This window comes from Eumetopias jubatus, unplaced genomic scaffold (assembly GCF_037043125.1).
Source record: "Eumetopias jubatus isolate StellerSeaLion01/CBP00866 unplaced genomic scaffold, mEumJub1_p1.0 scaffold_15, whole genome shotgun sequence".
Lineage (NCBI taxonomy): Eukaryota > Metazoa > Chordata > Mammalia > Carnivora > Otariidae > Eumetopias > Eumetopias jubatus.
The window spans coordinates 94,413,498-94,436,790 of NW_028274821.1; the positions used below are offsets into that span (position 1 = coordinate 94,413,498).

Below are 23,293 nucleotides of genomic sequence, written 5' to 3' on the forward strand. Positions count from 1 at the left end.
CCTCTCCTCCTCCGGGGTCAGCCCAGGACGGCACCGTGGGGCCCGGAGGCTGGGAGGCGCCGAGAGGAGCAGCCTGGACAGCCAGTGGGGACCCTCCTGCCTCCCTGTTGCCTCTGTGTGGCTCTCCCTGCGCGGGGCGCCCGGGCCTGGGCAGTGGCCCCTGGAGGACAGGTGGCTGGGCACACATCCTCTGTCCCAGGACCAGGTCCTCGAGCCGATTTCCGCTTCCAGCGTCCCCACGGCGACTGTCTCCGTGGCAACACAGTGGGTGGTAGGAACCTCGAGGCGGGGACGAAAGGCCCCAGGAGCCGATGGAGGCGCGGAAGTTCCCCAGCGCACAGACCGCTCGGGCTGTCACGTGAGGGCCGCCTGCCAGTCATGTGACCGTGCCCCGCGGCCGAGCAGAGATGGGCGCCCAGCTCCGGCCGGCCCTGCCCTGGGCCCTGAGCCTGCTGCTGGGGCTGGGGCTGCACAGCCTGGGGGCCAGGGGTGAGTGCGGGCCCGCGGGCGTCCCCCCACCCTGTCCGGTGTGCCCCGCGCGCTGAGCACCGCACCCCTGCAGCCCACAGGGTACCGGGGAGCGACTTTCGGGAGGGCTACTTTGAGCAGCTTCTGGACCATTTCAACTTCGAGAGGTTTGGCAACAAGACCTTCCCCCAGCGGTTCCTGGTGTCAGGTGAGGTCGCCCTGGGGGTCCCGGGGCCCTAGGGTGCTGCCCCGTGCCTCACCCACCCCTTCCTGCCTCCGCCCGACAGAGAAGTTCTGGAAGAGGGGCAGGGGGCCCATATTCTTCTACACGGGCAACGAGGGGGACGTGTGGTCCTTTGCCAACAACTCGGGGTTCATCCTGGAGCTGGCGGTACAGCAGGAGGCTCTGGTCGTCTTCGCGGAGCACGTGGGTACCGGTGGCGGCGCGGGCGGGGAGGGCGGGCATGGGGGGGGCGCTCAGTCCCACCGGCACCCGCCTGCAGCGCTACTACGGGAAGTCGCTCCCGTTCGGCGAGCAGTCCACACGGCGCGGGCACACGGAGCTGCTCACCGTGGAACAGGCCCTGGCCGACTTCGCGAGGCTGCTCAGCACACTGCGGCGGGACCTCGGGGCCCAGGACAGCCCCGCCATCGCCTTCGGTGGCAGGTGGGTCCTCGCCCAGCTCACTCACTTCTCCCTGAGCCGCACACATGTGCTTGGCCCCAGGGCCGGAATTTCTGTGGGACGGAAGTGGCAGGGCCTCCCGGGGGCACGGTGGGCTCTGGGGAGGGAGAGCTGAGGGGCGTCCTGGGGAGGCTGTGGCCCCAGCCCCCACCCTGTGTGCCCGCCCAGCTACGGGGGGATGCTCAGCGCCTACATGAGGATCAAGTACCCCCATCTCGTGGCCGGCGCGCTCGCGGCCAGTGCGCCCGTCGTGTCTGTGGCCGGCCTCGGCGACTCCTACCAGTTCTTCCGGGATGTCTCAGCGGTGAGTGAGGGTTCGGGGGCCCCGGGGCCGGGCCGGGCTGTGGCAGCCACAACCCTTCTCTCTCCAGGACTTCGAGGGCCAGAGTCCCAAGTGTGCCCAGGGCGTGCGGGACGCGTTCCGGCAGATCAAGGACCTGTTCTTACAGGGAGGTGAGAAAGCCCGCCCGCGAGCTGCGGACCAGCCCTCCCCTCCCTCTGGCCCCCGCCCCACGCCCACCAGCAGCCTCCAGAGACCGTTGTCCCACCTCCTCCTGGCAGCCCATGACACAGTCAGCCGGGAGTTCGGCACCTGCCAGCGCCTGTCCAGCTGGGAGGACCTGACCCAGCTCTTTGGGTTCGCCCGCAATGCCTTCACCGTGCTGGCCATGATGGACTACCCATACCCCACCGACTTCATCGGGCACCTTCCTGCCAACCCAGTCAAGGCAACACAGCTGCTCCCGGCATAAGGAGACGCTGCCTGGGGTCTGGGGAGGGCAGCGTCCGTGGACAGAGAAGGGCCCAGCTGCCGTGGGCTGGCCAGTGCTGGTCAGCCCAAGAGACTCGCAGCCACTCTGGGGCCCGGGACCAGGGAAGGGTGGGCTGCGAGGGGGCTGCAGGCCAAGTGGGGGTCTTTGGTTGGCATCCCTAGGTTGGCTGTGACCGGCTGCTGAGCGAGAGCCAGAGGATCAAGGGGCTGGGAACACTGGCTGGTGCGTCTGCCCCTCAGCCCAGCACCAAGTGTGGGGGTAGACATGGCTTGGGGGTGCGGGCCACGTGCAGGCAAGGAGCACTGATGTCCCCGGACAGTCCCTGGCCCGGCCTGAGGGCTCTGCTCCACAGGTTCTCTGAAAGGTCCAGGCGGGGCGGGCAGCACGCCCCGCCACGACCTGCCCTGCTGGGAGGAGGGCATGGGGGGGTGGTCAGGAGCCGCCGGCACAGACCCCAGGAGCTCCCGGGCCCCTGTCCGCCAGGCCTGGTGTACAACTCCTCGGGCACAGCGCCCTGCTTCGACATCTACCTGCAGTACCAGGCTTGCGCAGACCCCACGGGCTGTGGCTCCGGCCCCAATGCCAGGGCCTGGGACTACCAGGTAGGGGGTGCTGGCCGCCCAGGACTGCCCGGGACGGAGGTGCCGGATGCGCCCCACTCCGCCCGCCTGACCCTGGTGTGGGGCATCCCACAGGCCTGCACCGAGATCAACCTGACGTTTTCCAGCAACAACGTGACAGACCTCTTTCCTGAGCTGTCCTTCACCGAGGCCCTCCGCCGGCAGTACTGCCTGGACACGTGGGGCGTGTGGCCCCGGAGGGACTGGCTGCACACCAGCTTCGGCGGGGACGGTGTGGCTCTCGGGATGGCAGCCCCCTTCCCTGTGCCCCACGCGGACTCGGCTCCCCTGATCTGGGCCACGGCTCAGATCGGGGCAGCTGGGCCCAGTCTCCACTTCCATGTCTGTCCCTTTCAGACCTGAAAGCTGCCAGCAACATCCTCTTCTCCAACGGTGACCTGGACCCCTGGGCAGGGGGCGGGGTGAGGCCCGGCCTGGGAGCTGCTGCGGGTGCTCTTGGCTCCTCTTGGCTCTTGGCGGGGGGCCCGAGCAGGACCCTCCCTCTCGGTCAGCCACCCTCCACACCTGGCTTCTGTGTGGCCTTCATTTTCTAACTTCATCTCCTCCTCCCTTTGAGGGTTCTTCCCCTTGGACTTCCTCTGGGGGGAGCGGGCAGAGGGAGGGGGAGAATCTCGGGCAGAATCCCTGCTGAGCACCGGGCCTGCCACGGGGCGCAATCCCACGACCCCACAGGACCTGAGCTGACATCCAGACTTGGACGCTTAACGGACCGAGCCCCCAGATGTCCCCTCCCCGACTTCTTAGTGTGAACTGACGTCAGGCACCCAAATGAGGCCGCTCGTTCCTGCCTCAGCGGCACCCCGAGCTGGACATGCAGCCCCACTGCAGGCTGCACGGGTGGGCAGGGGTGGGGCGGCCGTGGCTCAGAGCACACCGGGCGGCTGTGGGATGTCCTCGACAGATCCGGAGGAACCTGAGCACGTCGGTCCTCGCCATCACCATCCGGGGGGGAGCCCATCACCTAGACCTCAGGTACGGTCCTGCCGGGAGGGGTGCTGCGGGTGGCCCAGGCCAGTGGCTGGACATGGGCCGGGGTGGGGCAAAGCTCGGTCTGCTGCCCAGCTGAGGCCCCCATGCCTTCCCCTTAGAGCGTCTCACCCAGAAGACCCTGCGTCTGTCCGGGAGGCTCGCACGTTCGAGGCCAGGCTCATCCGTGAGTGGGTGGAAGCAGCCAGACGCGAACAGTGGATGCAGATGGCCCGGCGTGGGGGACACGGGGGCTGAGGAGCGCTCCCCAGCCCAGGACCAGAGAGGCCAGCATCTCAGAGGGCTCTGGAGGCGAGCGGCCGTGGCCGACGGAGGGTCTGAAGCAGTGTCCAGCCACGTGTGGTGCGAACTAAGGGAGCAGACGTGGTGAACACACTGCACAGCCGCCCAAACCAGCCTTGCACTGAATAAACCCGAGCCCTCAGTTTCTGTGTGGTCTCAGGGCATGGGGTGGGGGTACCCTGTGGCCAGCCCAAGTGTCCTCCAGGCAGCCTCACTGAGGGATGCGGTGCTCCACCTGCTACCCCAGCCGGGCCTCTGGGGGCCGGACCCCGGGCATGGAAGGGACCTGGGCCCACAGCTCCACCCCCAGGGTAGGCACCTGCCCTGTCCCGCCCATGGGCACAGAGGAGCTGCGGGCAGCAATGTGGGGGGACGGAGCCCACTTGGAAGAAAGGCCCTACACCCCGTTCCAGGCGTGGTAGTGGGTCAAGGGTGGAAGGCAGCCCCAGGGGCGGCCACTGGACACCCGAGGTGCTGGAACACGAGGGAGCACGGCCAGAACCCAGGTCCTGCCGGGCACGGGGAGCCCGGGCCTCCGCAGAGTCAGCGTCCACCAGCGGGACAGGCCCTGCGGCTCTGGGAAAGAGGATCTTCTAGAAATGACAAGGGAACTGGGCTGCTCAGGAGTGTCAGAGGGAGGACCTGCGCCCGTCCTGGGGGCCACCTGGTCCGAGGGAGCAGGCTCCCCCCCAGACGCCAAGGTTCGTCTCTGGAAAAGCGCCCCAAATCAGGGCTCAGGGAGGGAAGCGGCAGGCTCCTGGGGCAGAGACAGGCACACCTCCACCTGTGGACACGGAGCCCAGGACACAAGCCCCGCAGGACGGACGGGCAGGGTGTTCTCTCCTGCAGGAGCAGGGACTCCATGTCCACCCGCACGGGCCCGGGTCCCCAGGCTGCCTGTCACGGCGGAGACCTGACTTCCAAGCAGAGAGCACGAGCTGTGGCTACCACAGCGGCTGGGACTCCGACCAGGGCTGAGGAAACACGGGGTCTCACACGTGACAACGTCAGCGCAAATCTACTTTATGGTCCATTCTAGCAGGCGGTCCAGAGGCAGGACGAACTCGCCCACCCGCCCCTCCCAGCCCCTGCAGGGCCAGGGGGGATCCCTGAGTCCAACGTGTAAACACCACAGCCCACCAGGTGCCCGGATGCGCAGGGGGTCACAGGCGCCCCCCCAGACCCTCGGGTCAGGGCACGTCGCAGGCTCTGATCCCAGGCTGAGCCGCATGTCGGGCTGTCCCTTCAGCTCTCGTCTCTGAACACTATGTGGGGGACCCAGCGCAGCCCCGGCTGACGACCAGGCACGAGGGACCACCACGAAGCCCGGGCACCGGCCGGCGAAGCTGGTCGGGTATTCGGAATGTAAACACGATTCAAGATTCACAGGAAGAAGGAAGAAGCCTCCTCCAGTGGACGGGAAACCATGAATCACAGCAAGGATGGGTCACGTCCGAGGCACTGCCCACAGCGGCGTCAGGCCCCCCTAGGCGGGACCCAGATGGGCAAGGGGTGAGCCTCGGTGTTGAACACGTAGGCGTCCAGGCTGAGCAGGTCTGGGTCGTCGGAGAAGAGCAGATACAGGTACTTGAGCGTCTCCCCCAGAAAGAAGCTCTCCATCTTGTCCCTGGGCTGGGGATTGAGGGGGTCCTGGACGTTGCTGATGGACGAGTAGCCGCCCGAGGGGACCTGCACGAAGCCGAGACCGCGGGGTCATGGCTGCAGACACAGCCGGCTCCCCACGCCGGGCTCGGCCCTCGGCGTGCGGGCCCGGCAGCCAGACGGCCCCCTCCCCAAGTCTCTCTGCCTCACCGGGGCACGCGCGTGCGGCCCAGGGCAGGGCCTGGGGGCGGGGGTGACCCCAAGGTGTACCAGGGGACTGGCCCCCCTGGAGGTCAGCCACAGTTCCTCAAGACACCCCCTCAGAGGGGCCAGCCCCCCTCAGCTGCCCTGATGGAAAGCGCCGCCTCCGAAACCCAGGGGCCGCCTCCCGAAGGCCCCGAGATCACCTGAGGAGTCCAGACCCCACCGCCTCACACACCACAGGGCAGAGGTCAGGTTCTGGCTCTGCCAGGGTGGGTGGCGGGCCCTGGACAGGGCGTGACCTCCTCAGAGCCACGGCCCCGGCGGCAGGACGGGCGGCAGGGCCCCGAGCACGGTGGGGGCAGTGCCAGGTCATGGCGCCGTCTGGGGAGCGGCGGCCCCGAGGTCATCCCGGGGCGGAGAAGGGCTGCCCCGGCCACACGGAGGATCCGGGAAGGATGCGCCCCGTGCGCATGGGGCCACGGCAGGGGCTCTCCCCACAGAGCCTGGTCCTTCGAGACGCGACCAAGGGACACCCCGGCCCCCACGTGCCCCGAACTCCCGAGGCCACGGCGAGCCTGCGCCCCCACCCCCATCCCCGCGGCCCGGGGCGAGGTGGCCAGTGAGGAGCCGGGACGCCGACCAGGCGGCGGGCAGGCGGCTCACCCGTGCGTACGCGTTGAAGCTCTGCAGGATCTGCCAGCCCCAGTCCTGGTATTTGGGGTCCCCCGTGAGGCGGTACAGGTAGAACAAGCTCTCCACCGTCTCGGGCCGCAGCAGATTGTGCCTGTCGGCGGGCTGGGACGGGGGAACACGGGCTGAGCTCAGGCGAGGCCCCCGGCGCCCCCCCCCCCCGACCAGAGCCCGGCCCCGGCTCACCTTGACCTGCACATCCTTCTGGTCGCTCTGAGGGTACAGGTTGAAGTGCACAATTTCGGGGCTCAGCCCCGTCTCCATCTGACGGTTCATCTGGTAGCAGGTGTCCATGAGCGCCCGGGCCAGCTCCATGTGGTCAGCGGGCAGGCCGTGGTGGGCGCCCAGAGCCAGCGTCCCTGGCAGGAAGCACACCAGGTGGTCCTGAAATCAGAGCGTGTCCTCACCACCGCTGAGTTTGTGGCCGCACGGGGCGGGGGGCGGCAGCACCGGCTCCAGCGCTGTCTCGGGCCTCCCACGTCCCCAGGAGTCCACGGGCCCGAGCGGGGACGCCTCAGGTCCACTCGGGCAAGTGACTCAACTACAGGCCCAGCACTTGGGGCTCAACGGGAGCAGGGGAGAAGCTGGTGGCAGGATACCCCCTGCCCCTCCCGGGAGAGCAGATGCTGACCGGGGCCTCCCCCCCGACCCTCCGCCCGACCCCACAACACCGATGGGGCACCGCGGTCCCGGTGGCAGGAGACCAGGGCAGAGGGGAGAGGGAGGGTCCCTGGGAGGCGGGGAGCCGGGACCCCGGGGGAGCGGCCAGGGGCCCGTCGCAGACCCAGCTGGGTCTCCCCCTCAGCTCCCCCTGCCGTCGTGGGGACAACCCAGGCCACGCAGCCCAGCCGCACACGCCACGGCCAGAATTTCATCGCTCTCTGCGACGTCCTGACTCACAAATCCGTCGCGGTTCAGGACACGCGGGAGGGTGCTGAAGCCCCCCGCCCCCGACACCCCACCTGGCTCGTGCACACGCTCACCATCTTGGCGCTGAAGCGGCCGTGGGCGAGCTCCCCCACGAAGGTGAGCTTCCTGGGCTCAGACCTGCGCAGCAGGTGCCTCTTGATTCCCTCGATGGCTTCGAGGTAGTCTTCCACTAACCTGGGCAGAGCGGCAGGCCCCGTCAGCTCCAGCGAGGTGGGCGCACGGTCCCCCCCGCCCGGGTCACCCAGGAGGGGCCGCACGGCCGTGAGCTGTCACGTACACGCTAGTGGCCGAGAGGCCTGGCCCCGTCTGGGGTGGCGCCGGGCCAGCCCGGAGGGGGAGGCTCGCAGCCGGCTGCAGCGTGGGGCATAGGGCTGTGCCTTCTGCTCCCACGGAGGGTCGCTCCTCTCAACCTGCCCCGAGGGGCCACCCAAGCCTAGCCTCTGCAGAGCCCCAGGACCCCGACGACCCCACAGGCTCCCCAGGCGTGACACCCTTGTCCCTGCCCGCAGGGGTCGGCCCGGAGCTGCCCCCGGGGGTTCTGGGGGGCGGTCACCACTAGGCTCGAGATTTCGGGGATTTCCTGTTCCCTCACAAGGGTGAGCTCTGTCTTCCACACCGTGGGACGCAGCTACGAATCGCGCCGCCCTCCGGGAAAGCTCGTGTTCTAAGCGTCCGACAGTAAGCGCGGGAGGCCCAGGTGTTCCTGGCCGCCTTCTGCCGGGGAGCACGTGCACACGGTGGCCTCCACAACCCCGGGGGGGCACCGCTCAGCTGGTGAGCTGGGGGCCCCTCGGCCCGGCCCGGACCCCGGGCCCTGCCTGGCACAGAAGGGCCATGGGGCTCAGCGACCGGCCAGGTCCCCTGCTCCTCGGCACATGGGCTGTGCTTGGAAGAAACGCATCCCCCGCGGAGGGGCCGAGTGCGGGCCCCGCACAGCTGCGGCCGCCTGACCGAGACCCCAGCACCAGGGGAGCCGCAGGGACCCCGCCCCAACGCAGCAGAAACCGGCCTCACTGGGTCTCCTTCTTTCCGCCCTGGATCCACTGCTTCAGCAGGTACTCGTAGTAGCTGTCGGCCCTGGCGCCCAACGTGAACACGCCCATGTGCGTGAAGAGGCCGCTGTGCGTGTTGATGAACATGGGCACCAGCCCGTCCTTCTTCCCGGACAGCGAGTGGACGCGCCTCGTCACCTCCTCCGCAGCCTCCTGGGGCACACGAGGGGAGAGCGGGGGTGAGCGAGGGGGGCGGGCAAGCTGCAGAGAGGGGCTGCGTTGGCTCGCCCCCATGTGACGGATCTGCTCCCCGCGGAGGAGAGAGCAGGCCGGCGTCCCGGCCTGCGGCATCCCCCACCCCAGCTGCCCGATAGAGGCTTCTGAGACGGGCCCAGGCCCCGCGGCGACCCGGTCCGGAGGCCTCACGCGTGGCCGCCTTGAGGGGCGGCCCGATGACCGGGCCCGACTCATCCTCAGGACGGGGGACCGTGTCTGAAAACCACAGCCCTGGTGCCCACGACCTCCTGCCCAGGTGCGGCCGGGTGCTCCCACTTGCTGGAGGAAAGGCAGGCAGGGCTGCTTCCACGCTCGGGCTCGCGGCTCATCCCCCCCGGTGAGCTCCTGTGCACCCTTCAAGACCCAACCCGCCTCAGCTCGTCCGAGCTCACTGCCCGGGCTGGGCGGCACCGGCATCTGGGCTCCACCGCTCTGTGCGCATCCTGTCACCGCGCTCAGGACCCCGCGCAGGGAGCCGTTTCCTGGGCTCGACCTGATGCGCACGCCCACACCCACACCCAGAGTCTTCTCTGGTCCCCCGGCATCGGGCGGGTGCCTGGCTGACGCCTCAGGAGCAGGCGCACACGTGCTGAGCTGCTGGACTAGGAGCCAAGGACGGGAAGACCACCACGCCGTCCACAGGCGGGGAGGGGCCTGCACGCACCTCACTGCCCAGGACACACGCGCAGGGCCGGCAAGCATTCGGGGAACGCCGCGCGTCATCGGTACAGAAATCAAATCGCAGCGAGGCACCCTCAAGCGCCCGACACGACAGTCGTCACTGAAGGCTGACCGACTGACCACGCGCCGGCCGCCGTGGAAGAACCGGAGGCTGAGCGTGGCACGACCCTGCTCGTGGGAGCGCCCTCTCATGACCCCCACGGCGGACCCAAGCCCAGCGGGCGGCCGCCGGTCGTTGAGAAGGGATGCGTGGACACGTGCCGTGGCACAGAGGGATGCCGTGGGCGCCTTCCACGCGGAGGAAAACCTCACCTGCCGCGAACGAGCCGGACGCGGGTGGCCCGAGGCACACGACCCCACCACGCGGGATGTTCGCAACAGAGAAGGCCCCCCCGCCCCCCCAGGCCCACACACGCACGGAAGGGAGCGTCAGGGGCGCGGGCCTACTGCTGAAGGGGACCCCGTCGTCGTGGCGACAGAGTGCACCAACGGCCACGCCCGGGGAACGCGGTGCCGGGTACACGCGAGGAGCCATGATCTTATCTGAATCACGACCCGGTGCTTTCCAAAGAGAGGAGAGCAGCCGGCACGCTGTGCCGAGCCCAGACGCTCCCCCACGAGGACCGCGGCACGGCAGAATGGGGCCGAGGACGCACCGACAAGAATGGCCAACCACAGCGATCGAGCGAGAAACACCAAAGCGCGGCTCCCTCGTTTGCACCCACCCCCCCCCCCGGGTGCGGCCGCCACTGCCCCCCCGCCGCCCCCAACCCCGCAGCATGTGGGAGGCCGTTGGCTGGCACCCTGAGGACACGGGCCTCCAGCAGGGCAGGGCCGGGCGGGGACTCGGCCCCCAGACGCCGCCTCGACGCCCCGGCCTCTGTTCTCACTGAGAAAGCGGGATCTGCCGAAGAGAAACGGGCAACGAGAAAGGAAACGAGAGGGGGGTCTCGGGGCGGCCCAGGGTCGACCCGCACGCGAGCCCGTACCTCCTGTGGCGAGCCGGCCGCACTCCCGGCCAACGGCCCGGCCCCTCCGTACCTGAAACTTCCTACTGCCCGTGAGGCGCGAGAGCTCCCGGAACTCCAGCTGAATGCTTGTGACCTCGGCCACCGTGCTGTCCGAGGTCCAGCGGGGCGGGTGGGCGGCCCCGGTGCCGATGTTCACGTCGGAGTAGGGGATCTTGGAGGGCGTCTGGAACGCAGGCATGAGCCGATTCCCAAAATCCTCCTGATACACGACACAGCGAGGAATCAAGGCTCCCTGCCGCACGGCAGCCTCGCCTCCGTTCCACGACGCCAGCCCGTCCCCCACCTCCATCCGGTCACGTGGACACGGGACTTTGCTGGCTTCCCGTGGCCTCTACACTCCACGGCAGCCAAACCGAGCTGGCCTCGAGGATTTCCGAGAGAGGGTCCCTGCAAGTCGCGGTGCCCACAGGCGGCGCGATGCCCGCTCCCGCACACGCGCGGAAACCAGGCTCAAAGGGATGGGAGCACGGAGAACTGGGAACTGACAGCCCCCTCCCCTGCCCTCCCCGAGTCCCGGGAGCCCAGCGACAACCGCTCGCACGCTCACGCTCGCTCGGGACTGCTCTCCCCGCAGGCGTGAGTCCCCTTGGCGCCGGGACACTCACGGCCTTCTTCAGGAAGAGGTCGTCCCCGGACAGGTGGTAGGCGCTCAGAAGCCCGCCCAGGATGCGGATCGTGCTCTCAAACAGGTTGACGTCCACGTCTTTCTGAAACCGCAGCTTCTTAGACACCCACTTCCTGGCCTCTTCAAACTCTGTGGCACGGAAGAGTGTGGGGAGGGGAGCGGGTCAGTGGTCCTAGTGCGCCCCCGTGACCTCTCGCTCGGGAGGCCCCCTGCATTCTCGTGTCGCTCTTTCTCCCGCAGGCTCGCCGCGTCGTGTCCTGCAGCCGGGGAAGGAGCCGTCGCGTCCCCACGCGCACAGAGAAAAGGGAGCCGGCGGCGTGCGCTCGAGACCACAGGCGGCCGACGGTGGAACACCGCGGTACAAAGGGCCGCGTGAGTAATTTAGCGGGAAAACGGACTTTATCAATTCAGAAACAACCAAACACCCGCGATCTCCAAGCCACCCGACCTGCGAGGCGTAAGGAGGCCGTGAGGGAGAGACCCGGGGCACCGAGAGCCTACCGGATCCCGTGCCACCTCCCGCCACAGAGCCCCTTCCGGCTGCAACAGAGGATCCGGCTGGAACCGCCCCTGGACGCCGCGGCCCACGTCCGCAGCGGGTGTCCTGAGCGTCCCCCTGGGCGCCCGACGTCAAGCGGCAAAGCAACTGCCCAGGCCCAGCACGCCCGCTGCCGTCACCCACGCGAAGGGAGAGCGCGCCCGAGGGAAACGACAGCGTTTACGCCCTCCCGCTCACGGCTCGCTCGCTCGCTCGCTCGCCCTAGAGTCACCCGAGAACTTGGCCGTGTGCTAGGGAACGAGCAGGTACCTTTTCTCAGACCTAAAATCCACATGGTATCCAGGGCGTCAATCAGCGTCAGGCCCAGGCCAAACCACTCGCTGAAGGACCTGGACACGGGTTTCAGCTCGTCGTGGCCCCAGGCGAACTTGCGGTATCCGGCCCATGCGTGGCGGAAGGCATCGATCACGGCCCTCTGACGCTCGTTCGGGGAAGCTGGAAGGAAGAGAGCAGGTCACCGGGACCGGCCCCGGTCAGGGTTCCCACAGGGCCCCTGTGCAGCCCCAAGCTGAATGGGGCACGGTGAGGGGGCGCCCTTGTCCAGCGTAGGGGCAGCAGTCGATGGTGCCGAAGGTCGGGTCCTCACGGCTGGACACGTCTGCCAAGGCGGCGAGGCCGCCGAGGCCTGCGAGGACAGCACGGTCTCTCGTCCGCCTCCACCAGGGGCCCGGCGGGCATGACCCTCTGGGGCTCGGGGACCATGCGGTGAGCACCCGACGGCCGCACCGTGCCCTTTGGCTTCGGGACTGTCGAGCGTGCCGGCTGCTGCTCACCCGGACGGGAGCGCCCCATCTTCCAGGTGCCCCTGCCGCACCTCCTCACCCCGGGCGTTTTCAAAGAGGAAACAACGTGGAGCAGGTGCACCCGAAGCCCCACGTAGCCCTTCCGGGGTGCCCTCGTGACTGATGCGGGGCAGAAGGTCTCTGCCCTCCACACCTGGGAGGATGGGGCACGAGTTACAGTCACCGCGTGGACAGAACCGTGCGCGTCCACGGCTGCACCGCACGTGTTCTCTCGGCGTGGTCTGAGGCCCAGCCGTGTCGATAGCCGCGGCTCCGACACGCGTCCTCCAAGCCGCATGATCACTCTGTCTCCCCCACGTGCCCGGGGCCGCGCGTCCCGGGGCCGGGCTCCCTCGTCCCCCTTCCTTCGGAGGCAACGGCAGCTGGGACCAGAGGGCCACAGCCTGGGCCCTGACTTGGGTGAGCTGGCGCGAGCCCCGCTCCACCGGGCACGTGGCCTTGGCCGTGACAAGCCTACCCTGGTTCTCTGATCTGGGGGATGGGGATACGACCGGCGCGTGACCTCAGAGGGCACCGTGAGATCCGGAGCAGACAGGCTGCACGGGGCTTACAGAGCACCCATGCCCAGAAGGCCCTCCACTACGGGTGCCACCACGCGAGACGCCGCAGACCTGCCGGGAGAGCCCGTCCGGCCTGAGTGGAGACGCAGAGGGGTCGGCTGTGTCTCCACATTCCCCAGGCGCCCTCCCCCTGCCACGTCCCGTGGCACAGACCCAGGCCGGGAAACAGGGAAACGAGTTTCCTGCCCACACGGGCGGCCCGTGGCTGCAGCGACGGGCCACCAAGGAGCCCCGCGTCATCTCCCAGGCTCTCTGGCGTCCGCACACCCTCTCCGTCAGAATGTCCAGGTGAGGCCCCACAGGGTGCAGGTAGGGCCTTACCTGCTTGGTTCTGAATCCTGGGGGCCTGTGAGGAAGGCTTGTGGGGGGCCTCTGCCTTTCTCGAAGGAAGTTCGGTGCCGGGCTGCGGCTCAATCACCGCTCCCCTCCAGCTTCGGGGAGAGAAGGAAGAGCAATCAGCCAGCTTGAGGGCGGAGATGCAAACGCCCCAAGGTCCCCGCCACCTGGCGGGCCTCCCTGCTGCCCTCCACTCCGAGCAGGACCAAGCAGAAGGCGGGGCCCGCCCCCACCAGGGTCCCGCTCTGGATCCTGCCTGCTTTGAAAGCAAGATGTACTCTAGAGTCGTGCTCATTCCCCTCCTCTTTGGTTTTCAGAGAACGTCAGATACGCGGGCCTCAGCGTGTCTGCACGTCCAGCCTCCTCTGGCGCTCCTCGTACCTGACCACTGTTCTCTGCGTGTTCTCTTCTCGACGAGCGTCGCCCACCGCCTCGTCCCTCCGCTGGGTGTCGTCCTGCCTCCGGTCCTCGGAGTCTTTACCGGGGGCTCGAATCTGCAGGTTGGGCGGTCGCCGTCGGAAATGCCTCTTCGGCTTCTAGATAAAAGTAAGAGTCACCCGTGTAAACACTTCAGTTGCCTGCGGGCTGCTCTTCCTTTTCCCCTGAGACGCTCCCCTATCAGACCCAACCCCACGGACTGTGTGAACTGGCTAGCAGCACACGGCCCCAGAGGAAATTCCTTTCGTTTTTCATCACAACACGCAGATTTGGCCAGGAGATCCTGACTCGCCATCTCCTGGCCCCGACCGACCGCCACGGAGACTGCGCCAACGGGCTGGCGTGGCCCTGGATGGCGGGTTAAACTCCTGGTCCGGGATGCTTCCAGACTGTCACAGTCCCTAAAGGTAGCAAGAGAAGTTCAGGACACGTCCCCGTGGATGGAGCCGGAGAGAACACTCTCGCGGGCCTGGGCCCCGGGACTCCTGCACTTCATCCTCGAACGCCGTGGCAAGGGAAGGGCGCCGGGTCCAGGGACGGAGGGCGGGGGCCCGGGAGCAGCCAGTCCTCAAGGGAGGGCGGGCGGGAGGAGGCGCCTCCTCCAGAGGACAGGAAGGAGGCCCCCTTGGGATCGGAAGAGGGTCACACAGATGGTGAGAGAAAGAATTCTTCCCCGTCTGCTTGAAACACCACACACTGTTCTGAAACGCCCGCGGGTCGGACCCCGGCGACGACCCCACGTGCAGTTGATCCAAAGTACCTGAGGTAAAACCCCTGGGAAGTTTTCTGGATTAGCATCTGCTTTCTGAGGAGCTGGCAGCACGGGCGGATCCGCAGGTCTCATCTTCCGCTCTTCTGCTGACCGGCCGTTCACAGCTAAACAAGAGAACTGGTTTGATCCCCAACAGGCCACACAGCCCGGAGGAGATTCAAAGCGTGTCATAGAGCACGTCCAGGCAGGCACGATTCCTTATGAAAGGACGTCGTGAGACCCGGGGAAGGTCACCGAAACGAATCCAAGGACGGCCAGAGGGAATCACACCTTTTTCAAAGCCCTTGGCAGTTCTGGGCCTTGACCCCAACCCACGCCCCACAAATACATGCCCTTAAGCTCTTCCCTTCCAGGGACTACGGAGGGTAGCAAGCGGCCCACTGGCTTGAGCCACCTGCAGCGGCTCCTCAGCCTTCCTGCTGGACGCCAGCCAGGACCTTAACAGAGAAATTCACCAGGATTCTCTACGCGCTCACCGGAACCCTGCCCGGGCCTTTCCAAAGACACGGGAGCACGTGTGAGGAAGGTCACGGGGTGTATCTGGACCGAGCTTGCGACCTCAGGACCTCAACTTCTCTGCGAGGCAGAGGGGATGGAGATGCCGGGACTTAACACCAGACACTAAGGGAGCAGCTGGACAAGGGGAAACTCTCATCCGTGTTCTGGCCACGCGGATAAAAACGCTCTACCCGTTGACCTTTAAGGTGGACTGCCCGACCCTTCTGCCCGGTCAGCCCTCGGTGACACACACACATCACGTTAAGGCACCCGTGCAGCCGATACCTCTCCACGGGTCAGCCACGCTGATGTAGGACACGAGTCCACAGAGCAGCAGAAGCGTGAGCAAGAAGAGGATCGCGTTCCGCTGTAATCTCGACAGCTGCTTCCATTTCTAAGGGGGAGCACGGAGAATGAGGCTCCTGACTGAAAGCGGCACAACCGGGAACCTCTCCAACCGCTGCCAGGGCAGAGGGGACAACCAGGAACTCCCCAGCCCGGTTTCGGCACCGGGGGAGCTGCCCTCTCGCCAGCGACGGGCGAGCCGCCGCACGGGCAGTGCAGAGATGCCCGCACGCGGCGCGCGCCGGCTCCGGCCGCCGGCGGGACCTCGCACCTGCCCAGAAGTGGGGCGCGGACGCCCCGCAGCCCGACACCGCTGGGCACACTCCAGAGCGGGCACAGGCTGGGCTCCCGCCTCGCCGCCCCGAGGGACAGCTCTCAGCGCGGGAAGCCGCGCGCCGCCCCCACCCCGCGGAGCTCGGGCCCCAGAGACCGCGGCAGGCCGGCTCCATCGCCCCCTGGGCCCGCGACCCCGGGACCCCGGGACCCCGGGACCCCGGGCTGGACCCTCACCCTCCAGCACGAGCGCCGCCGCCAGCTTTTGCTGCCGTCGTAGCTCTGGCCGAGGCTCAGCGTCACCGAGATGAAGTCCCGATGCGGCGCCGGCGGCGGCGTCGGATACATGACAGCGGCGGAGGCGGCCCGGGCGGCCCCGCCCACTGGCGGCGTCAGGAGGCCGGGCTCTGAGAGGGGCCGGGGGCTTCGCTGGTCCCACACCCGCGGGCAGCCATCGCAGCGCCGTCCACACCCCGCCCATCGCGTGCGCGGCCAATGCGCCTGCGCCGCGCCCTCCTCACCCCCCCACTGCGCCTGCGCCCGCCCTCCCGGGCCCAGCGCGCGTGTTTACTTACCACTGCGCCGGCGCACGGCCGCACCGTGACCGCACGCCCTCAGCGCTTGCCCGCCCGCGCCTGCGCACGGCTGTCCCGCCGGCGCGCCGCCTTGGCCTGGGCCCGGGGCGGTGTCCCCGGGGCCGGCCGGCGCTCCGCGGAGGCGCGGAAGGGCGGAACAGGCCCGTAGCGCCGAAGGTCTCCCCGGCTCCGGGCCCTGCCCGGAGCTTGCTGCCGCCGCACCTCGAACTCGGCCCCTGCGCGGCGCTCTGCGGGCCCGGCTCCTTGGGTGAGCCCGCCGCCCCGCAGTCCCGGCGGCAGCATTTCTGCGTGCGCGTCCTGCTCGGCACCTTGGCTAGTCGGAGCCTGCGCCAGAGAGAGCCTCGTGCGCTCCCGTCCCGTTCCCTTCTAGAGACCGCCGCCGCAGGTCTCTCCGCACACCCAGCCCCGCTGGTGGCGCCGGCCCTGCCCGAATGCCTCCTTCCCTGCACGTCCCGCTAGCAGGGAGACGGTGGGACCGGGAGGGTGAGTCACCAGCCTCCCAAGCTGAGAGTGCAGGAGCCCTCCCTTGGAGCGCTGGCTCGGGGGGCAGGATCTGGGTCCTCCCCCCCACCCCGGGTGTCCGACCCACTGGGTTGTCTCAGGCCGCCCTGAGACCCTGGCGAAGAGCTGGGCGGGAGCGCGAGGGGATTCCTGGACAGCCCAGAGCCGGAGCGGCTCGGGGTGTGGACTCTTGTTCCCTTGCATGGACAGAGCCGGGAACTCCAGGTCGTCGTTCCCACGACATGTGCTGGTCAGAAAGTGCACTCGCCAGGCCAGGGGTCAATCACGGCCTCTTGAGTTTATTGGAAATCCGCCCTCCCCCCCACCCCCACCCCCATTCTGTGGGAAATCAGAGAGTTTGGCAGTCTTTCAAAAGCCAGGGGTGTCGTGATCGGTTGTCTGGGCTTAGAGGCTCTAAAGGTAGCCCGAGGGACAGACAGCGTTGTGGGGAGGGGCCCGTGCTGCCTCTTGAGTGCCCAGTAGGCACAGGAACGCACAGCTGTGAGAAAGCACTCCGGGGCCCTCCCGACGTGCCTGGTTTGGTGGCGCCCCACGATCTTGTAAGCTGCCAGTCCCTCGGGACACGGTGAAGGGCCCCCGGGGACCTCTCTGTGCTATATTTGAAACTTGATGCAAAGCTGTAATTACTCTAAAATAAACCGTGCCCTTCAAAGCAAGCTGCTTCAGGAGTCTTTTCCACCTAGTGTAGAAAAGAGGTTTCACGGTTGCTCAGCTGTGACGGTGAGGAGCAGCGGCTGTGGGCAGGACCCTGGACCTGGACCTCCACCTTGGCGGACCCTCCTCTGTCCCGGGCCCTCTGCTTGCCTGTGGAGCAGCTGGGATAAGGGTCCTAAGGCACACGGTTCAACTCTGAGGTTTGCAAAGGGCTGGCAGAACCTGGGTGGGAGCAAAGTCCTCCCCTGGGCTTTGGGCGTGGCCCTCCCCTGCCCTCTTGCCCAGGTCAGGGTGCGTGGACGGGTCTCCCGCCCCCCGCAAGCTGCTGGGGGAATCAGCTGCACGTGAACCCGCTGTCCAGGGAACGTGCTCCCCCTGGGGAAAGCACAGCTTGCACGGGGGTGTGGGCTGCCGTGGAGGGGCTGGGGGCAGGTGGCAGGTGGCCAGGTTTGGCAGCAGGCTGCAACTCATGCCGCTGTCCACGTCAGTGGGGAGGTTGGCACCCCTCTGTTGCTTTCCGGAGGGAAAAGAAGGCACGGGGGCCCGGAGCAGCAAGGCCAGGCAGGGGCTCAGGGCCTGGGCCTGCGGGTTTCCCCCAGCCTCTGTCAGGGTGCGGGGGTGCAGCGCAGGGCTCGTGGACCCATAGGTGAGGCTGTGTCTCCCTCCAGAGAGCACGGGAGGACGTGAGCACCAAGATGTGTCGGAAGCTACTGGCAAGCTGGTCGAGGGCTGGAGCTCCCTGGCTGGTTATATTTCAGCTTGATGAACCACCACGTGAGGCCACTGGCGTTGGTGCTGCTGGTTCTTGGGGGAAGCACGTACAATTCAGCAGCCTGGACCAACCGCAGACGTGGCCGAGGAGCCGAGGCGTCTGAGGGAACTTGAGGGATCCAGCTTTAGGTGTGCAGGCTGTGTGCGGGAGGGGGGTGGTGGGAAGTTGGGGGGCTGGGCTGTGAACCCTCCCCCAGCCTCACCGCAGGTATGGTTCAGCTGCTAGAGAGGGAGGGAGGGGGCCCCACCTTAGACACAGCGCCCTGTGAGGGAGAGACACCGCCCCCCTCCCTCTCGTTGCCTCATCTGTGCATCTGCAGGAAAGCTCGAGTGGCTGGCACTCCTCAGCAAGCGGATGTGCGTGTAGGGCTAGATGTGCCATCGGTCCTCCGGGGGGGCCTCTGTTCTGACCGAGGACGCCACACCTCTGCCTCCCGCCCAGACCCCACAGCCTGGAGCGCAGACAAGGAGCCCTCGTTGGTCCCCAGGAGCCTGGGGTCATTTCTGTCCTCGGTGCCGGTGATGGGAGGGGCCCCACCCCGGTGGAGGTACCCGTGTCCGTGCCCCTCAGGCCCCAGGGTTGGCAGTTCTGGGATTGAGTCAGAGCTGCAGAGCCCTGGCCTCGTTTTCATCCAGGATTTGTGGGGGCCGGAATTCACCCCTGGAGTTGCAGCCAGGCCTGTACCATTGCGGTGGTGTGACACAGTGGATAGCCATTGTCACCATGCTGGTTGCCACAGTGACCGTCTTGCAACAATGTGAGGTCCTCCCTGCTCAGTCCGGGCCTGTCCTGGGTTCCCAGCCTGCAGCCAAGTGCTGGACCCCAGCCCAGTCGTGTCCCAGCACCAGGCAGGCGGGGCCCGGGCGGAGCCTGGAGGTTGTGCAGGCCAGGGCTGGTGTGCAGAGTGGGGCCGAATGACCCCCTTCCCCCTGTAGCCCGGGGCCGTGCTGTTCGGCGACAGCGTGGGGAGCGGGGCCGGCTGACCACCCCCCTCACCCCCCCGCAGCCCGGGGCAGGGGTGGTTCTGCGGCTCTGGCCCCTGACCTGGGCCCTGGCTGGCTGCTGGGGGAGAGGGGGCCCCTGTGGTGTCCGGGCACATCCTGGCTCCCCTCTGACTGAGGGACCAGTGAAGGGAGCACCCTGAGGCAGATGGGGAGAGAGTCCCAGCTCCCAGTTGGGGCCTCCAGTTCTCTTCTCTCTTTCTACAGTTTCAGCTTGGAACCTGTCATCCTTCCAGAAGGTCTAGGAATTTGGAAATTTCCTGACCATTCCTGCCCTGAGTCCTGGAGAGCCACATCCTTCTGTGCCAGGGGTTGCTCTCGCTGGTGTGTCTCGGCCAGGCCCCGGTGCTGTTTCTCAAGGACACCAGTGCCCTGCCACTGGCATGGCGGCCTTGCTCAGTTACAGCCTGCTCGACTCCCCTGGGGCCACACACTCCACGTGGTGCCTTTTCCCACTCATGTTGCTTCCTACGCTGTACGGTGAGCTGGTCACGGGGACCCCACCTGAGCTGGTGGCCCTCGCGTCCAGGCTTCCCACCCATCCCCCCTCCCGGCTGCACTGAGCCTCTTTCTTCTCACTGCTTTCTGCCAGGACCACAGTGGCCTCTGCCCCACAGCTCCCGGCGAGCTCCAGCCCCGTCCTCAGGGTCCTTCTGAAGGTTGGAATCCGGCCTCTCAGGAGAGATCTCCCAAGGGCAGGATCTTCCCTGTCTGGTGATCTTGTGGCCCCCCCGCCAGACGCCCCAAGCGTCCGCTCCCACAGCCTGGCCCCCTGTTCCCCTCACGGCTGCTGGCAGGATCCTGAGGCTTCTCAGTCAGGGTCTCTTTTCTCCAGGTGCAAACCTGACAGGCTGGGCTCTGCTGGACTCCGGCGCAAAGGCCTCATGGGGGAGAGAGGGGAAGGTGCTTGAGACATGATCTCGGGAGGAAGCGAAACGTCTGCGTCGTCTCCCTTGGGGTGGGTGGGGGCCGTGTCTGCAGGCTCGGAAGGTTTAGAAGAGTCTGGATGTCAAGCTTTTGGGGCATCCCCACCCTATGTGTGCAGCCCCAGGCTCCCCATCCCGGCCCCTGACACTGGCTCAACAGGCCTGCCTTGGCTTAGGCTAACAGCCCTTGAGGTCCGGTTGTCCCGAGTACTAAGGCTTGGGCTCTTTGCACCACCCCTGCAGGGGATGAGGTCGTCTGTGTGAGTGACCGGGGGTCCCGCCTGGCATTCCGTGGCCTGCTCCTGGCCCCCAGGTGTTCATTATCTTCCTGTCAAACGTGAGGAGTGGGCTCAGCACTAGCCATCAGTTGATCCATCCCCGTGCAAGCTTTGACTGCTGCACGGGTGCCTTGGGCCAGGGGCTGTCCACTCCAGTGCCCACCAGTGCAAGGATCCTCACTGCTAGCCGGGTGGGCCCGACCCAGACCCCAAGCCCCATCTTACTGCCCACTTTCCCAGACCCCTCCAGGGAGCTGCCGTGCCAGCTGGGGTCCTCCTGAACCGATTGTGAGGTGGAGTTTGGGATACAGGACAGGCTTGGGCTTCAACACTGGGTGGATCGGGGAGGGGGAGTCAGCTCACAGTGGCAGCCTGCCGAGCCTTGGTCGGGCTTTTGTACCTTCACTGGACTCCCTGGGTGTCTGGGAGGGTGGGACTGTGTGTGTGACCTGGCTCTCTGCGGGTGAGGCTGACCCCGAAGGAGCTGTTGGCTGGGGCTGTGTGCCGACCACACTCCCCACGGCTGGGCAGCAAGACCTTCCTGGCAGCTTATCTCCATGTCCCCACTCCCCTTTGCCCCGGCATTTCGGGACTGTGCAGCCTCAGGCAGCAGCCTCCTGCTGCCCCAGAGCTCCTGCAGCCCTTCCAGTCAGGAGAGACCGTGGGGCCAACAGACAAGCTGCCCAGCAGCCCCCTGGGAAAGCCTGGCCCACTCTTCCTGACCCGGGAGGGTTCAACCAAGGCTGCCTCGGGGGTGAAGGAGGCCAGCAGCTGGAAGAGAGAGACCCACGTAAGCAAGGAGAGCAGTGCCTCTGCAAACAGAATCCAGGATCAGTGGGATTAAATGCCCTAAGAGATTCAAGGCGGTATCGGATCTACTAAATAAGAACAGATTGCTATAAAAGAAGACAAACCAGAGAGGCTCTTGGATATTAAAAATACGATTGCTGACAACATCTCGGTAATTAATCTGGAAGGACAAAGTAACGGAAATCTGCCAGAATACGGAGCAAAAAACAAAAGGGGGGGGTGGTGGCAGAAAGGTACCACGAAAGAAAAGATTGAGAGCCCCATCACAGCGCAGGCAGACCACCTGCAGATTTCTTAAAACACAGATTCTGGGCGGTATCTGGGTGGCTCAGTCATTAGGCGTCTGCGTTTGGCTCAGATCATGATCCCAGGGTCCTGGAATCGAGCCCCGCATCGGACTCCTTGCTCCGCAGGAACCCTGCTTCTCCCTCTCCCATTCCCCATGCTTGTGTTCCCTCTCTCGCTGTATCTCTGTCAAATAAATAAATCCTTTTAAAAATGCAGATTCTGACTCTGGGGTTCTGGGGTGAAGCCTGGGGTTCTGAAATTCTTACTTCTCCCCAGGGGTGCTGCTACGCTGCTGGTCAAAAAGGCTGTACTTGGAAGCCTTGGGGGTCAATTACGCAAGAAGAAGAAGAGGGAGGTAGAAGAGAGAAAATCATTGGAGCCTAACAGAAGAAATTTGGTAGCTGAAAACCTGGTTTCAGGCCATGGAGGATGGATGAGCAAAACCCACTGCTAGACACATCCTTGTAGGATTTCCAAGTTCCAAGGATGAGTGAAAGTCTCAAAGTAATTCAGAGAGGAGAAGCAGATCAGCCACACCCATCATTACCCTGATACCAGAAAGCAAAAGCACACCTTCGAAATTCTGACGGGCGGTGGTGCAACTCTGCCTCAAGTAACATTGCTTTGTCTTAAAGTCGATCTCATCTGATAGGAGTGTAAACGCTTCAGTTCGCTCATGGATGTTGTTCTCATGGTATATCATTTTCCAGTATAACAAAACAAATATGCACCTAACAACAGAGCCCCAAAACACATGAAGCAAAAATTTACAGAAATAGGAGAGCCTGGGTGGCTCAGTCGGTTAGGCATCTGACTCTTGGTTTTGGTTCAGGTCGTGATCTCATGGTCGTGAGGTCGAGTCCCAGGTCGGGCGTCACGCTCAGCGTGGAGTCTGCTTGAGATTCTCCTCCCTCTGCCCCCTCTCCCCACCCCCCACTCATGCTCCCATGCTCTCTCTTCCTCAAATAAATAAATAAGATCTGTTTTTTATTTTTTATTTTTGTTTTTTAAGATTTTATTTAGATAGAGTGAGAGAGAGTACAAACAGGGCAGAAGAGCAGAGGGAGAGGGAGAAGCAGACTCCCTGCCAAGCAGGGAGCCTGATGCGGAGCTCAATCTCAGGACCTTGGGATCATGACCTGAGCCGAAGGCAGACGCCTAACAACTGAGCCACCCAGGCACCCCTAAAATCTGTTTTTAAAACTTACAGAAATGATGAGAGAAATAGATAATTCAAAAATAATATTTAATATCCCACTCTCGATAATGGCTATAACAAGTAGGCAGAATATCAGAAAGGGTTAAGAAGCCTTGAACAATGCTAGGAGCCGATCTGACCTAACTGGCACCTATACAACACTCTACCCAACCACAGCAGGTGATACATTCTCCCCTGTATATGGAACATTCTCCAGCATAAAACACATGCTAGTCCATGAAACAAGCCTATATAGATTTAAAATACCTGAAGTCGTGCAATATATTTTAATCATAATGGAATAAAACTAGAAATAAAAAGAGGAAAGGGGGTTCTGGGTGGCTCGGTTGGTTGGACGTTCAGCTCCTGGTTTTGGCTGGGGTAGTGATCTCATGGGTCATGGGATCAAGCCCTGTGTTGGGCTCTGTGCTAGGCAGGGAGTCTGTTTAAGAGCCTCGCCCTCTGCCTCTCCCCACACACACACTCCCTCTTTCTCTCTCAAATAAATGAATAAATCTTTTTTTTAAGTAGCAAATTAAAAAGAAAAAGAAGAAAGATTTTGGAAATCCATAAATATTTGGGAAATTAAAGCAATACACTTTTAGGTGAACCAGGATTCGACAAAGAAATCACAGGGAAATTAAAAAATACTTTTTTTTTGAAGATTTTATTTATTTGACAGAGAGTGACACAGCGAAAGAGGGAACACAAGCAGGGGGAGTGGGAGAGGGAGAAGCAGGCTCCCCACTGAGCAAGGAGCCCGATGTGGGGCTCGATCCCAGGACCTGGGATCATGA

The 23,293-nt window shown here is 65.2% G+C and overlaps 3 protein-coding genes across 8 annotated transcripts; 2 read left to right on the forward strand and 1 right to left on the reverse strand.

The window, feature by feature from the left end:
* The first annotated feature begins 385 nt into the window (after positions 1 to 385).
* Positions 386 to 3,978, forward strand: DPP7 (dipeptidyl peptidase 7). Of its 2 annotated transcripts, XM_028094638.1 has the most exons (13): positions 386 to 489; positions 563 to 676; positions 756 to 895; positions 972 to 1,135; positions 1,322 to 1,457; positions 1,525 to 1,606; positions 1,715 to 1,881; positions 2,088 to 2,148; positions 2,410 to 2,528; positions 2,622 to 2,778; positions 2,904 to 2,968; positions 3,469 to 3,539; positions 3,656 to 3,978. In XM_028094638.1, the coding sequence occupies exons 1-13, from the start codon at positions 408 to 410 to the stop codon at positions 3,789 to 3,791; spliced, it is 1,494 nt and encodes a 497-aa protein (XP_027950439.1). In that variant the 5' UTR covers positions 386 to 407; the 3' UTR covers positions 3,792 to 3,978. The 2 variants fall into 2 exon arrangements, with proteins under 2 accessions (XP_027950439.1, XP_087875056.1); XM_088018930.1 differs by lacking the exons at positions 3,469 to 3,539; positions 3,656 to 3,978 and adding an exon at positions 3,240 to 3,462 and having other exon boundaries at positions 2,904 to 3,053.
* Positions 3,979 to 5,228: 1,250 nt separating this feature from the next.
* Positions 5,229 to 15,892, reverse strand: LOC148162475 (endoplasmic reticulum mannosyl-oligosaccharide 1,2-alpha-mannosidase-like). The gene is made up of 13 exons (XM_088018925.1): positions 15,689 to 15,892; positions 15,119 to 15,227; positions 14,324 to 14,439; positions 13,507 to 13,661; positions 13,111 to 13,220; positions 11,676 to 11,861; positions 10,848 to 10,996; positions 10,253 to 10,441; positions 8,277 to 8,467; positions 7,316 to 7,436; positions 6,519 to 6,716; positions 6,306 to 6,437; positions 5,229 to 5,525 (listed from the first exon to the last, which is right to left on the reverse strand). The coding sequence occupies exons 1-13, from the start codon at positions 15,797 to 15,799 to the stop codon at positions 5,313 to 5,315; spliced, it is 1,980 nt and encodes a 659-aa protein (XP_087875051.1). The 5' UTR covers positions 15,800 to 15,892; the 3' UTR covers positions 5,229 to 5,312.
* Positions 15,893 to 16,116: 224 nt separating this feature from the next.
* LOC148162476 (uncharacterized) lies at positions 16,117 to 21,513 on the forward strand. Of its 5 annotated transcripts, none has more exons than XM_088018931.1 (5): positions 16,117 to 16,530; positions 17,253 to 17,423; positions 17,892 to 18,542; positions 19,204 to 19,476; positions 19,589 to 21,513. In XM_088018931.1, exons 3-5 carry the CDS (start codon positions 18,205 to 18,207, stop codon positions 19,905 to 19,907), a joined length of 930 nt encoding a protein of 309 aa, XP_087875057.1. In that variant the 5' UTR covers positions 16,117 to 16,530; positions 17,253 to 17,423; positions 17,892 to 18,204; the 3' UTR covers positions 19,908 to 21,513. The 5 variants fall into 5 exon arrangements, 3 of the variants coding, with proteins under 3 accessions (XP_087875057.1, XP_087875058.1, XP_087875059.1); XM_088018932.1 differs by having other exon boundaries at positions 17,258 to 17,423; XM_088018933.1 differs by having other exon boundaries at positions 16,117 to 16,432; positions 17,258 to 17,423.
* Positions 21,514 to 23,293: the final 1,780 nt, after the last annotated feature.

Bases quoted from the DNA above. Each gene is read 5' to 3' on its own strand.
- DPP7 (XM_028094638.1), top strand. From the start codon at position 408: ATGGGCGCCCAGCTCCGGCCGGCCCTGCCCTGGGCCCTGAGCCTGCTG. The intron at 2,149-2,409 runs GTGCGTCTGCCC...CCTGTCCGCCAG, and splicing joins GGGGCTGGGAACACTGGCTG to GCCTGGTGTACAACTCCTCG. The intron at 3,540-3,655 runs GTACGGTCCTGC...CCTTCCCCTTAG, and splicing joins GCCCATCACCTAGACCTCAG to AGCGTCTCACCCAGAAGACC.
- LOC148162475 (XM_088018925.1), bottom strand. From the start codon at position 15,799: ATGTATCCGACGCCGCCGCCGGCGCCGCATCGGGACTTCATCTCGGTG. The intron at 15,228-15,688 runs GTGAGGGTCCAG...GCTCCCCCTTAG, and splicing joins GGCGGCGCTCGTGCTGGAGG to AAATGGAAGCAGCTGTCGAG. The intron at 10,442-10,847 runs GTGAGTGTCCCG...GTCGTGTATCAG, and splicing joins ACCTCTTCCTGAAGAAGGCC to GAGGATTTTGGGAATCGGCT.
- LOC148162476 (XM_088018931.1), top strand. From the start codon at position 18,205: ATGGTTCAGCTGCTAGAGAGGGAGGGAGGGGGCCCCACCTTAGACACA. The intron at 18,543-19,203 runs GTACCCGTGTCC...CTCTTTCTACAG, and splicing joins GGGGCCCCACCCCGGTGGAG to TTTCAGCTTGGAACCTGTCA. The intron at 19,477-19,588 runs GTGAGCTGGTCA...GCTTTCTGCCAG, and splicing joins GTTGCTTCCTACGCTGTACG to GACCACAGTGGCCTCTGCCC.